At 44.4% G+C, this 15060-nt stretch overlaps 1 protein-coding gene and 1 long non-coding RNA gene across 2 annotated transcripts in view; both read left to right on the top strand.

Annotated features, from left to right (window-relative positions):
- Positions 1–14044, top strand: part of LOC130267680 (uncharacterized) — a 41754-nt gene extending 27710 nt beyond the window's left edge. The window contains exons 2-3 of the long non-coding RNA XR_008843242.1: positions 4749–4836; positions 13149–14044. This is a non-coding gene — a long non-coding RNA (uncharacterized LOC130267680). The remainder of the gene's footprint in view (positions 1–4748; positions 4837–13148) is intronic.
- Positions 5422–7695, top strand: LOC130267679 (E3 ubiquitin-protein ligase TRIM41-like). Its single transcript, XM_056517758.1, has one exon. It carries the CDS (start codon positions 5682–5684, stop codon positions 7245–7247), a length of 1566 nt encoding a protein of 521 aa, XP_056373733.1. The 5' UTR covers positions 5422–5681; the 3' UTR covers positions 7248–7695.
- Positions 14045–15060: the final 1016 nt, after the last annotated feature.

Below are 15060 nucleotides of genomic sequence, written 5' to 3'. Positions count from 1 at the left end.
GAAAGGAGAAATCCACACAGGTACAGTCAGACGTGGAGAGGCAGAATTCACACCAAGTGTCGTTTCACCCTTGTGAACTAGGTGCGTGCGTTTCTCCTGACGCGGAGGGCGGATAGGACAGTCTTTTAGGAAATGTTCGGTACTAGCACAGTACTGGCACAAATTCTCGTTTCGGCGGTGAGTCCTCTGTTGTAGGGTCAGGCGAGACCGATCCACTTGCATAGCCTCCTCGGCGGAAGGCACAGGAACAGATTGCAAAGGACGTTGGAAGAGAGGAGCCTGGGAGAAAAACCGCCTGGTGCGAACAAGATCCTTTTCCTGACGAAGTTCCTGGCGTCTTTCCAAACACATGTCGATGCGGGTGGCCAAATGGATGAGTTCTGACAGATTAGCAGGAATTTCTCGTGCGGCCAGGACATCTTTGATGTTACTGGATAAGCTTTTCTTGAAGGTCTCGCAGAGGGCCTCATTATTCCAGGATAGCTCTGAGGTGAGGGTGCGGAACTGGATGGCATATTGGCCCACAGAAGAACTCCCTTGGACAAGGTTCAGCAAAGCAGTCTCGGCTGAGGAAGCCCGGGCTGGCTACTCAAATACACTACGTACTTCAGAGAAGAAGGACTGGATTGTAGCAGTGGCAGGATCGTTGCGGTCCCAAAGCGGTGTGGCCCATGACAAGGCCTTTCCAGACAGGAGGCTGACCACGAACGCCACCTTAGACCGTTCTGTAGTGAATTGATCTGACATCATCTCCAGGTGTAGGGAACACTGGGACAGGAATCCACGGCACTGTTTAGAGTCCCCATCAAACATGTCCGGTAGAGACAGGCAGAAGCTGGGAGCCGCCACTCGCTGTGGAGGAGATGCAGGAGCTGGCGGGGGAGATGGTTGCTGTTGTTGCGACAGAAGCTGTTGCAGCATAGCGGTCAACTGAGTCAACTGCTGTCCTTGTAGCGCGATCTGCTGTGATTGCTGGGCGACCACAGAGGTTAGGTCAGCGACACTGGGCAGCGGAACCTCAGCGGGATCCATGGCCGGATCTACTGTCAGGATCCGGACTGGTATGCGGAGAGGACACTGGAGGTGGATCCTCTGTGTCAGTGAGGTGATGGCGTGGGCCGTACCAGGGCAACGGAGTCTAAGAGGTTACTGGTTTTCACCAGAGCCCGTCGCAAAGTGGGATGGACTTGCAGCGGCAGGTAACCCCCAGGTCGTTCCACCCGATAGCGACTCAACCTCACTGACAGCTGAGACAGGCGCGGTACACAAGGACTAGACGGAGGCGAGGTCAGACGTAGCAGAAGGTCAGGGCAGGCAGCGAGGTTCGTAGTCAGGGGCAACAGCAGACGGTCTGGGTACACAGGCTTGGGAACACACTATAACGCTTTCACAGGGCACAAGGCAACAAGATCCGGCAAGGACAGGAAGGGGAAGTGGGTTTTTATATGGAATGGGAGTGATTACAACTGATTGGGCCAGGCACCAATTAGTGGTGCACTGGCCCTTTAAATTTCAGAGAGCCGGCGCGCGCGCCCTAGAGAGGGACATGACAACAGCGCGCGCCGGGACATGACAGCAGGGGAATGGGACAGGTGAGACGATTTAGATGCAACCCGCGGGCGGGCGCGTCCCGCTACGCGGATCGCATCCCCGCCGGCGATAACAGTGCAGCGCTCCCGGTCAGCGGGTCTGACCGGGGCGCTGCACACAGAAGAACGCCGCGAGCGCTCCGGGGAGGAGCAGGGACCTGGAGGGCTCGGCGTAACAATCCCCATAGCAAACCTCTTCTAAACTGGGCGGTTCCCGAGACAGGTGTCATCAGAGAGCACTTAGACAGAAAAGAACAACTTTAACTTCAGAAGCTCATAAGTATTGAAAGGATTAAGATTTTTTTAAACCCTTAAGGACGCAGCCCATTTGGGCCTTAAGAACGCAGAAAATTTTATTTTTACGTTTTCATTTTTTCCTCCTCGCCTTCAAAAAATCATAACTCTTTTATATTTTCGTCCACAGACCCATACGAGGGCTTGTTTTTTGCGGGACCAGTTGTCCGTTGTAATGCCATCACTCACTTTACCATAAAATGTATGGCGCAACCAAAAAAATACTATTTGTGTGGGGAAATTAAAAAGAAAACCGCAATTTTGCTAATTTTTTAAGGTTTCGTTTTCACGCCGTACAATTTACCATAAAAGTTACATGTGTTCTTTATTCTTTGGGTCAATATGATTAAAATGATACCTGTGATAACATACTTTTCTATTACTGTTGCGCTAAAAAAAATCACAAACTTTTTAACCAAATTAGTACGTTTAAGATCCCCCTATTTTGAAGAACTATAACTTTTTCAATTTTCCGTATAAGCGGCGGTATGAGGGCTCATGTTTTGCGCTGTGATCTGTACTTTTTATTGATACCATAGTTACTTATATAAAACTTTTAATACATTTTTAATACATTTTTTTGGGGAATAAAATGGTATAAAAAGCAGCTATTTTGGACTTTTTTTTCTTTTTTTTTACGTTCACACCGTTCACCGTACGGTATCATTAACATTTTATTTTAATAGTTCAGATATTTATGCATGCGGCAATTCCAAATATGTATATAAAATATTTTTTTAACACTTTTTGGGGGTGAAATAGGGAAAATGGGGCAATTTAAGTTTTTATTGGGGGAGGGGTTTTTTCAAATTTTTTGTACTTTTACTTTTTTTACTTTTATTTTTACACTTTAATAGTCCCCATAGGGGACTATTTAAAGCAATCATTCGATTGCTAATCCTGTTCAGTGCTATATATGGGACATAGCACTGATCAGGGTTATCGGTCATCTTCTGCTCTGGTCTGCGGGAAGGCAGATCAGAGCAGAAGACTCCTGGAAGACAGCGGAGGGAGGTGAGTGGACCTCCGGCTGCCGTGCTGGATGATCGGATCGCCGCGGCAGCGATCCGATCATCCAATTAAGTGACCGCGATGCTGCAGATGCCGTGATCTGTATTGATCACGGCATCTGAGGGGTTAATGGCGGACATCCGCGGGATCGCAGATGTCCACCCTTACCGGCGGGTCCCTGGCTGCAATCAACAACCGGGACCTGCCGCGCATGATCCGGGCATCACTCCGATGCCCGCGGTTATGCTTAGGACGTAAATGTACGTCCTGGTGCATTAAGTACCACGTCACCAGGACGTACATTTACGGCGCTCGTCGTTAAGGGGTTAATAGAAGTAATTTACAAATCTATTTGACTTTCTGGAGCCAGTTGATTTATAAAAAAGTGTTTTCCTGGATAACCCCTTTAAAGTGACAGTGGTCAGATGTGCAAAAAATGGCCGGGTCCTTAAGGTGAAAATGGGCTGGGTCCTTAAGGGGTTAAGGCCGTTTTCTGTTAAGCCACGGCGAAAAGACACGTAGGCTGACTTGTACCCCGGGCTCGGGGTTACATAACGCTGCGTGTCCTGCTGTGATGTAAAAATTATTCTTGTGATTGAAAATAAAACCGTGGCCTTCCCCACCCACAAAAGATTTACTGTTGTTGGTGGTTTTTTATTAGTTTATTGTCATGCAAGGTTTTTCCTCATGTTTTTCCCTGTTCCCCTTCCCAAATTGATAGTCACGGCAGTCTTATTTTTTTTTATTTTCTGACATGTGAATTTTTTTTTTTAAGATTTCCAAAAATATTTAAAATATATAAACAAATGTATTTAACCTCTAAGATAAAAAAGTATATATATTTTGGTGGCACATTCCCGTTAACCTCATCACTGTGCAAGTTAGTACGTAAATGGCTCAATGATAGGAAACAGAGGGTGGTTATTAATGGTTCTTATTCTGATTGGGTGACTGTTACTAGTGGGGTACCACAGGGGTCCATCTTGGGTCCTGTTCTATTTAATATATTTATTAATGACCTTGTAGAGGGCTTGAATAGTAAAGTAGCAATCTTTGTAGATGATACTAAATTCTGTAAAGCGGTAAACACAATAGAGGACAGGTCACTGTTACAAACAGATCTGGATAGGTTGGAGGTTTGGGCTGGGAAGTGGCAGATGAGGTTCAACACTGATAAATGTAAGGTAATGCACATGGGGAAGAAAAATCCGGGCTGGGATTATGTATAAAATGGGAGCACACTTGGGACGACTGACATAGAAAAGGATTTAGGAGTTTTAGTAAATAGTAACACGATTTTTGTTCAGACCCGAACAAAAATCGTGTGAAATCGGATGCGGATCAAATCGAATGCGTGTAATGGATCCGATTTTTTTAATGGAGGTCAATGGATCCAACTTTATATACGATTTCATACGATTTTAAGTTATAAAATAATTTACTCAAGTCGGATGGAGAAATTGTGATGTGAACGCAGCCTTAGGAAACAGAAGGGAGCCACAAACCCCCCTAAGCGGCAGCGAGACCTATATACATTGCTCCAGAGTGAATACATACACAACCTGTCATCAACATTTCTTTAGTTCATGGACATTTTATTATGCAATTTCTGTAACTATGTTTGTTACGATTTGTGTATACTTACGTATGTATTGTGATTTATGATTTATTTATTCCTATTTTTGTATGGTACAATTCTATTTACATTATGGGTGACTTTCATTTATGCTTTTTAATTTTGCTATGTTACATTAAACTGGCACTTCGGTGATCCTTTTCTATTTAAAATCTACTTGGGGAGGATGTAAATAAAAAGAACCCTCTCTTACCTTCCTTGCTCCCGCACCTCCACAGGAATCACGGAACTCTGGTTTTCGCTGTCTGGCGCTTCTGGGTTTGGTGACATGATGTCACACGGCTGCTCAACCAGTCCTTGGCTGAGGTAGGACCATCTGTACATGTAAAGCACTACACCCCCAACTTATTTTCAATTTTTTCCCCAGGCAACCGTCTCTTTTTCCCTAGGCAACCGTCTCTTTTTCCCTGTCCAGTACTTAATAGTTAAATGTACTTTATTACAAGGGATTCCTTCCACCTAAGAGGTTGTCTGACACAGACATTTCTTACAATAAAGAAAATGTATTATAAGAGTTATCAAAAAAAGGATTATCACCTCCAAAAAAACATTATATAAATAATACACATTTTTTTGCAGCCTGTAGAATACACTTATAACCTTATAATTACAATGTAAATGTTATATAATATTTGGTGTATGACATTAAAAATAAAAACATTGGAATTGTTTTCTTTCTGCATTTTTGCCAAAATACTCATCTTATAGAACACATCCACAGTACATGCCCATACCATATGACCATAACATGACCTTTTACTTTCTTTCACATTATAAAGACAGCAAAACTAACGTGTTCACCAAACTGCTCATACTGCCCGATTTCCCCCTGACCCCCAACCTTGGTGAATCTATTCCCTCATCTCTATTTACATATGAAAAAAATCCTGACTTTTACTATAAGAATTTATTAACAACCCAGGACTTTAGATGTGATCACAACGTAGACCCTGAATATACAGCAGACTATTTACACAATAATTGACTACTGTTCAGCGTCCAGGAAAAAGTTAATAGTGACTGATCTCATGCTGTGAAGCCCTGCCCTGTGGAGACACATGTCTAAAGCCCGCCCTCTGGTTTCTGAGCAGAGGGAATTGTAGCTTAGTTTTTCTCTTCCTGTGTCAGCCATAAGCGTCTGCTTAGACAAGATGAACTGCTCCATCTGCCTGAACATTTATACAGATCCTGTAATGCTGAGATGTGGACACAACTTCTGCCGGGTCTGTATTGATCGTGTGCTGGATACACAGGACCAGTCTGGAGTGTATTTATGTCCTGAATGCAGAAAAAGGTTTACACAGCGGCCTGCACTGATGAAGGACATCGCTCTTAGGAAAATAATGGAAAAGTTCCTATTTACTCAACCAACACAGACAGAACCCGGGATCTTCTGCACTTACTGTGTGGACTCTCCTGTCCCTGCTGTGATATCCTGTCTGCACTGTGAGGCTTCTCTGTGTGATAAACATCTGAGAGTTCACAGCAAATCACCAGAACACGTCTTATCTGAGACCGGAACTTCTCTGGAGAACAGGAAATGTTCTGTCCATAAGAAGATCCTGGAATATTACTGCATTGAGGACACTGCTTGTATCTGTGTGTATTGTTCAGCTGGAGAACATCGAGAACATCGGGTGGAGAGGCTGGATGAGGCCTCTGAGAAGAAGAAGGAGAAACTGAGGAATGTTCTCCAGAAACTGATCACAAAGAGAGAGGAGACTGAGGAAAGAGTCCAGAGTCTGGAGGAGCGCAGGAGAAAAGCTCAAGAGAAATCATCTGGAGAAGCGGAGAGAGTCACTGCCCTGTTTCTAGATATGAGGAGATGGCTGGACGACCTGGAGAAGAGGGTCCTGAGTGAGATCTCCAGGCAGGAAAAGGAATCACTGTCACTGTCTGCTCTGATCCATCAGCTGGAAATAAAGAAGGACGAGCTGTCCAGGAAGATGAGACACATTGAGGAGCTGTGTAACATGACGGATCCACTGACTGTCTTACAGGAACCAGACACAGGTGACTTGTGTGATCCTGAGGAGGGGGGAGGGGATGAGGACACAGGGGGACATAAGACACATGATGTAGATGATCTGGATGTGACTGTGATCTCAGACACATTCTGCACATTATGTGACATAATATCAGGTATAAGGGTCTATGAGGAGGGTCCTGCAGACATATTACTGGATGTAAACACGGCTCAGAATAATCTCCTTATATCAGACGACCTGAAAACTGCAACCAAGACAGAAGAGAAGCAGAATCGTCCAAAAACAGCAGAGAGATTCCTGTATTATCAGGTGATGAGCAAAAACAGATTCTCCTCAGGACAACATTATTGGGATGTGGGGATCAGTAGTTCAAGATATTGGAGGGTGGGGATGTGTTATCCCAGTATAGATAGGAGGGGAGATCAGTCATTAATTGGAGATAATAACAAGTCCTGGGGATTGAGGAGGAGGAGGAGCAGGGGGAATAATTATTTAGTGATACATGACAACAAACAGATCCAGTTACCTCACAATATCTCCAGTGATAGATTCAGGATCTGTCTGGATTATGAGGCCGGGCAGCTGTCCTTTTATGAGCTGTGTGACCCCATCAGACACTTACACACCTTCACCGCCACCTTCACCGAGCCCCTTCATGCTGTATTATGGGTAAGAGAAGGTTCTATAAAGATATCAGAGGGAGGCAGAAAGTGGACGCAACCATCATAACCTAAGAAACTGTTGAGAGAAACCGAAATTCTGATTGGTGGATTATTTAGCCAATGGAATGGATAACAGGTGATGATTCCTACATGGCAGCCGTCCCTATGACTAGATCAGGTGGTCTTATTGATTGATATATTTCTACATATTGGGGCAATTAGGTGTTAAGAGGATTATTTCTGCCTTAAAGGGGTACTCCGGTGGAATTATTATTTTTTTTTTAAATCAACTGGTTATACAGATTTGTAAATTACTTCTATTTAAAAATCTTAATCCTTCCAGTACTTATCAGCTGCTTTATACTACAGAGGAAGTTGTATTTCTTTCTGGAGTTCTTGTCATTTTGACCACAGTGCTCTCTGCTGACACCTCTGTCCATGTCAGGAACTGTCCAGAGTACAAGGAAATACCCATAAGCAAACCTCTCCTGCTCTGGACAGTTCCTGACATGGACAAAGGTGTCAGCAGGGAGCACTGTGGTCAGACTGAAATGAACTCCAGAAAGAAATACAACTTCCTTTGGAGCATACAGCAGCTGATAAGTACTGGAAGGATTAAGATTTTTAAATAGAAGTAATTTACAAACCTGTATAACTTTCTGGCACCAGTTGATTTAAAAAAAAATTGTTTTTCACCGGTGTACCCCTTTAAAGATATTAAAGGAGATTTTACAGGGTAAAATTGTCCAAGACCAAAGAATAGAAATTCATATCCACCACAGTCTTATTGCCCTCTCTAAAACTTCTACAGTAACCAACACTGTACACAAAGTGCCTCCATAATGTTTTCTCTATTCTGTACATAGCACCATAATAATGTCTCCCAAAGTGCCCCATGTAATATTGTGTTAAAGTGTAGATCTAGGACCAGCTTAAGGGGGCATATATAAAATGGTGCTATTAGTGGAGGTCATGAGCATTCGAGCTTCTGTCTCACAGGTATCCGAGCTAGATCCATATATCAGATACACATCAGTTTCACTATGTGGGGGTTAAATATGTTGTTTAGTATTAATTTGGCGTAACTACAGTTTTTTCTAATGTTCAAAGCTGACCAAGCACACGTATCTATATTCTAATTCTCCGCATGTGTATATAAAAGTATATATTTCCAATCATTCATATATGTATATAAAAGCAATAAATCTAAATTTTTATAATAAACCATTTGACACTTTTGTGAGTATTTTAGAGGAGGGGGGGGGGGGGGGCTTATGAGGAGAGTGAGATATAGGTCGCAGAAGCCAGGGCTGGACTGGCCTACCTGGATACCAGAAAAATGCCCTTTAAACCAGTTCTGCCCTGGATGCTGGGCCCTCTTACAACAGCCCCTGAGGGAGAGAAGTCGGGGAGCCTTTGGCTCTTCTCTTCCCATCACTAAAGGCCCATCTTCTCTTTCTCTGCGCTCCACCTCACGACAACATCATTGTCGCGTGCCTGCAGACCAGAGGAAGAAAGAAGAGAAGTCGTGCCAGTGCACTATACAGGAGCCAGGCGCCTAAAGGTGAGTACATGTTTTTGTTTTTTTTATCTTGGAAGGGGGCACATTACCTACAAGGGGGACCTACCGACAGGGAGCACACTACCTACAGGGTGGACTTACCTATAGAGGGGACCTACGTACTAGGGGATGACTACCTATATGGGCGCCCTACTTACAGGTGACACACTACCTACAGGGGGCAACAACCAGAAGGTTGTGCAGTGAGGTACTACCTTCAGTGTGCATATATGAGGGCCCTACTTACAGATGACACACTACCTTCATGGGTGTCCTGCCTACAGGGAACAAACTACCTAAAGGGGTCCCTGCCTACAGGATAAAAATGTACCTATTGGGAGCACACTACCTAGAGAGGGGACCTACTTACGGGGGCAAACTACCTATGGGGGGGGGGGTCATACCCACAGGTGGCATACTACCTACAAGGGGATCCTACCTTGTCAGGCTTAATATACAGAGGCACATTATCTTCAGGGAAGCAAACGGTATACCTACAGGGGCAAACTACCTTCATGGGGATCTTACCTAGAGGAGGCAAACTATCTACTGGGTGTTCCTACCTACAGTTAGAGGTATACTATCTACAAATAGGGGACATACCAACAGATATGCACTAAATCTGGAAATCAGGTATAGGGGACCTACCTACAAGGAGGACTTCTCTACTGGGGGAAACTGCATTCTACAGGCACCTACCTAAAGGTGGAAACCTGGGAAACCCTGTTTACCTATTGGGGGGGAACCCACCCACCTCCTTCCCCCATGTCAGGCAAGCACAAGTTTGTCTACAAATTTGTAGGGGTTTTTGTCCCCCCACCCCCTCCATTGTATGTGTCCCCACTGTCCTAGGCAATCATATGGCTAGAGGTTGGTAATTTTTCTGTGATCCCCCCATATCCTGTCCACATTTTTCTCCCAGGCTTTTTACAGCTGTCTAAAGCGGCCTCTGCGCATATGCGTCAGCTGCAGCCTCTTCCTTATTTATATAGTTTAACATTTTACTCTTGTTCAAGTAGATAGCGGTGTAAACAAGAAAGAGGCTACAGCACTTTCCACCTATGTATTTGTAGCATTTCATAGTTTCCCTGCTGGAGTCTCTAAAGGGCAGCAATTTTAGCCTTGTGTATTCTTAAGGCATTCACCATGCGGGATATCAAAAAATTGTGATCTTTTATTACCTAGACATTTTGGGCTGTAACAATGCTTATTTTTGTATTGCTTATTTATTGTATGAAAACTGGGAAAAGAGAATGGTTGAATTTTAATATTTGTTCTCATTTTATATTTAGGAAAAGCTGCTGAGTTGCTCGTAGCAACCAATCAGATTGCTACTTTCATTTTTGAAAAGGCCTCTGAAAAAGTGATCTGAGCAACTTTTCCTCTGGACAGGTATTGATAAATTATGTAACAAGGTTTTGGGGGTGTCCACCTATATGCCTGTGGTCCCTTACCTTGTTACCATATTGCACTTAGCAGGCTTATTCCTGAGCCTCCGCTATATGGGAGCTGGGGTGCATATCTGCGGCAGTGCCTCCACCCAATGGATCATCCAGGGTATGGATGTTGGGGTCCCGTTGGAAACATCTCTGAGTGCTTAATAAAACTTACACAAAGCTAACTTGATACTAACTTTGTATTGCATAAAGGGAAAAAAATCCATGCATAAGATAACAAAGCAGTAAAGGTACAGTATAGCACAAACATCAGGTAAATGCAATGTTAGTTTTTACTTATAACAACTCTGGCCCACCTAAATCTTCGCCCTAGCGGCTATTGGGTACCTTCAATTAGTACACATTGAACTGATGGCGCCCATACAAAGTCCTGCTCCACAGTGTAACTTGGAAGGGGTTACATTAGTTAACTTTATAATGTCCTGCGAACAAATTGTCCAGATTCAAGCGCTGCGGAATCTGTAGGTGCTATATTAATAAATAAATTGTCCCCCTAGAGAACTTAAACAGGGGATTGCTTGTACAACATACTACAACACTAATGTATTTCACTGTATTGTGTTATAACTACAATCCTTTTAGACCATAGCAGACCTATGCAACTTTATTAGGCTCCCAGATGCTATGACATTTATGGGGGCAGTTGAGTTATAGATGGCAGATAGCAGTGTCCCCCAGCTAATGATTTAGATCCTGTGGTTGCTTTTGACTGTGGCAGCTAAAAGGATAAATGGTCAGGATTAGAGTTATCTATGATCCCGGCTATTGTAAGCAGATGTCAGCTATATTACCCAGCCAGCATTTACTAAGTGAGGACTTCACTTAGCTACTTAGCCTGCTCCATACTCCCTGCCTACATTATGACATGCATATATATCAAATGTTAGAAAGAGTTTTATGCGACTGAGCTTTTTAATAGGACCCGTGTTGTTCGATTATGGAGATTGCATGACTGCGTGCTTTATTTTATGCAGTTGTTTGCAATGGTGCTGCTGAAGGTTGTGTTCAAACACTGCTACAGAGACATCTAAATAAACCCATAGGGTGACTTAATATGCAGCAGATTTGTTGCACATAAATTCTAAAATAAAAAAATCTGTTACACTGATCTGAAGAAGGATATTTCAGACCAATAAGACAGTTGTGTTATGATTCGGCTAACTGGATGTGGATCCTCTGTGTCAGTGAGGGATTGGCGTGGACCGTGTTGGTGGACCGGTTCTAGGGTTGCTACTGGTTTTCACCAGAGCCCGCCGCAAAGCAGGATGGTCTTGCTGCGGCGGTAGCAACCAGGTCGTATCCACCGGCAACGGCTCAACCTCGCTGACTGCTGAGAAGGCGTGGGACAGAAGGACTAGGCAGAGGCAAGGTCAGACGTAGCAGAAGGTCGGGGCAGGCGGCAAGGTTCGTAGTCAATAGTAATAGCAGGAGGTCAGGAACACAGTAATGGTAAACACAGTAGAAGCTTTCTCTAGGCACAAAGGCAACAAGATCCGGCAAGGAAGTGCAGGGGAAGTGAGGTTATATGGACAGGGAGCAGGTGGAAGCTAATCAGACTGATTGGGCCAGGCACCAATCACTGGTGCACTGGCCCTTTAAATCTTAGAGAGCTGGCGTGCGCGCGCCCTAGAGAGCGGAGCCGCGCGCGCCAGAACATGATAGCCGGGGACCGGGACGGGTAAGTGGCTTGGGATGCGATTCGCGAGCGGGCGCGTCCCTCTATGCGAATCGCATCCCCATCGTGAATGTCAGTGCAGCGCTCCCGGTCAGCGGGTCCGACCGGGGCGCTGCATAGAGGAGAACACCGCGAGCGCTCCGGGGAGGAGCAGGGACCTGGAGCGCTCGGCGTAACGAGTTGCAGAAATTTCTCTAATTAATATGCCATATTTGAATTCATAGGAATTCACAAATGGCATATTGAATAGGAAACATCCCTATAGTAAAATAGAATAACTTTTTTTGTGGCTAATAACTTCACATTAAACATAAAAAATATTATAGATGCAGGAATCAAACCAGTTCTAGTTTTTTCAATACTCAATGCATATATGAGAATAAACCATAGGTGGCAGCACTAGAACTCCTATACACAGTAAATGACATCCAGTATAATGGAGACATGCTGTAGATGGTAGCTATAGGTTTGTAACTGAACAACCAGTCATCTGGAAAATCTAATAATGCCAAATGGTATTGACTGTACTGAATTTTAGTATTTATTTTGTAAGACGATGAGATATAAGTGAAACTGTTCATCACAAACCAATTTCACTCTGAATTTTCCAGAATGTTCACATTTGTTTGTTTGAATCTGAACTTTTGGGATTCACATTTTCTCACAGGAGCGAGGACGCCTCTCAAAGACAAGAGAGACATCCCCAATCCAAAGGATAGGGGATAAGATGTCTGATCGCGGGGGTCCCGCCACTGGGGACCCCTGCAATCTTGCATGCAGCACCCACATGTGGGAGCTGCACGCAGTCCTGGAACCTCTGAGTCTGACGGGTCACGACTATGGGGCCGGAGTATCGTGACGTCACGACAAAACCTTTGGATAGGGGATAATATGTCTTAGGGCCGGAGTACCCCTTTAAAGCTGTAAGTCATACACTGTGGGGGGAAATTTATCAATGATTTTACCCTCTTTTATTGCGCAACGGGGGAAATATTTGCCTGCAGATCATTTAGACTAATTAATAAAAAATTTAAAATAAACAACTAGAATGTAGCGCAGTATGGTTAGCTTTTTGCGGCAGATGGTGCTTTATCAACAGCAACTTTTTAAAAATATTGCAAAATTTTTACGCAGAGACTTGAATTTTTGGCGCAATCTCACACCAACCCAGACTTGATTTAGAAAGACATACCGTAAATTCTTCTTTGTGTCTGCTTCTTGGTGAATTTTGCACAGTTTTTTATGGCTTTAACTTTGTAGATACATTTATTATAGTGAAACTACGGGCAGCATGAAACAGAAGCATAGAAGACTATGATTTAGTCTGAAAGGTTCGGACATGAAGCAGATGACAGGTTGCTGAATATCACCGTGATTGGTGAAGTCCGGCATTAGCCACAGCTCTTGAGCCCGTGTCTTAAAAGGGGAGCAGAACAATGGTGTACAGGTACGCCCTTCATCCTTAAAGGGAATGTCACCTTTTTTATATATTACTTAAATTGTAATATAACATAAGTTAAGATCATTTGGGAATTACATATATGTGTAAAGTATTTTAAATTTTATTCATGTATTTAGTGTGTACTGGGGGCTGCCATTACTTAGAGCACCTGTGATTATGTCACTTAACGACACCTTCACAGATGCTTTACGGCAGTCCCTGCACATAGGAAAGTCCAGTCGCAGCGCGTCTGATAGGACAACATTACAGACTAAAATGCTGTGTTCTGCACATGTCTGTCATGTGCAGAACGCAGCAGGTGTCCGACACAAGAGGAAGCCGAGGGAGCAGAGCCATGTTATTAAAGTCCGGAAACAGCAGCTTCTGGAACTCCTGGCACTCTCCCTCGCTTGCTCCTGTGGTCACTGGGCTGTCACTTCCCTGCGGCTTCGAGCTATCATCCACGGGTTTGGACAGCCAGTGACCACCTTCCCACCATGTCTTTGTTCCCTCCTTGTCCTCCTTCACACCTCCCGGAGCTTACACTTTCGCTATCCAGATCTCCCCTGCGTCTCCCATTGTATTTACAGCTTCTGCAGCACAGGCAATAAGTGATTCAGCCGGACGCCCGTGTTTGTAACTGCAAAAACTACAACTTCCAGCATGCCTAGACAGCAAAAGGATGTCTGGGCATGCTGGGAGTTGTAGTTTTGCGACATCCTGGTTTGAAAACACTGCTTCCTCCCTCCATACCAGTGTTTCCCAACCAGAATGTTGCGAAACTACAACTACCAGCCTTAAGCTGTCGGGGCATTCTGGGAGTTGTAGTTTTGCATAATCTGGAACAACCCTGGTATGAAGGGGCAACACTGTGTGAAGTCGTGTTTCCCAACCAGGATGTTCCAAAACTACAAATTACAGCATTCCCAGACAGCTTTTAGCTGTCTGGGCATGCTGGGACTTGTAGTTTTGCAACATCCTGGCTGGAAAACACTGCTTTACACAGTGGAGCCCCTCCATGCCAGGGTTTCCCAACCAGGGTGCCTCTGGATGTTCCAAAACTACAACTCCCAGCATGCCCAGACAGCTTTAGTTGTCTGGGAGTAGTAGTTGAAGAACAGGGTGCCTCCAACTGTTGCTAAATTACAACTCCCATCATTCCCAGACAGCCAAAGGCTGTCTGGAAATAATAGGGGGTGTAGTTTAGCAACAGCTGGAGGCCCCCTGTTTGGAAACCTTGCTTTATGGGCGTTCTCCCCAGGGGAGAGCGCCATAAATGTACTAACCAATTTTTTGTGTGTGTTTTTTTCTTCTCATTTCAGATCCGTGTATGCAGAGGACTACTTCAGATTCGGTAGACTACGACAATGACCGGCGCTTATTTTTTGTTTACTATAAATAAAATGGTTAACGAGGGCTTGTGGGAGAGTGGTTTTAGGAATAAAAGTTTTTAATACATTTTTAATTTACTTTACAGGCTTAGTGGTGGAAGCTGTCTTATTGACGGAATCCATTACTAAGCCGGGGCTTTGAGTTAGCCTCAAAAACAGCTAGCGCTAACCCCCAATTATTACCCCGGTACCCACCGCCACAGGGGTGCTAGGAAGAGCCGGTACCAACAGGCCAGAAGCGTCAAAAATGGTGCTCCTGGGCTTAGGCGGTAACAGGCTGGCCTTATTTAGGCTGGGGAGGGCCAGTAACAATGGTCCTCGCCCACCCTGGTAATGTCAGGCTGTTGCTGCTTGG

The sequence above is a fragment of the Hyla sarda genome, chromosome 4 (assembly GCF_029499605.1).
Source record: "Hyla sarda isolate aHylSar1 chromosome 4, aHylSar1.hap1, whole genome shotgun sequence".
In the NCBI taxonomy this organism is placed as follows: domain Eukaryota; kingdom Metazoa; phylum Chordata; class Amphibia; order Anura; family Hylidae; genus Hyla; species Hyla sarda.
This window is presented reverse-complemented; position numbering and strand designations above follow the sequence as displayed.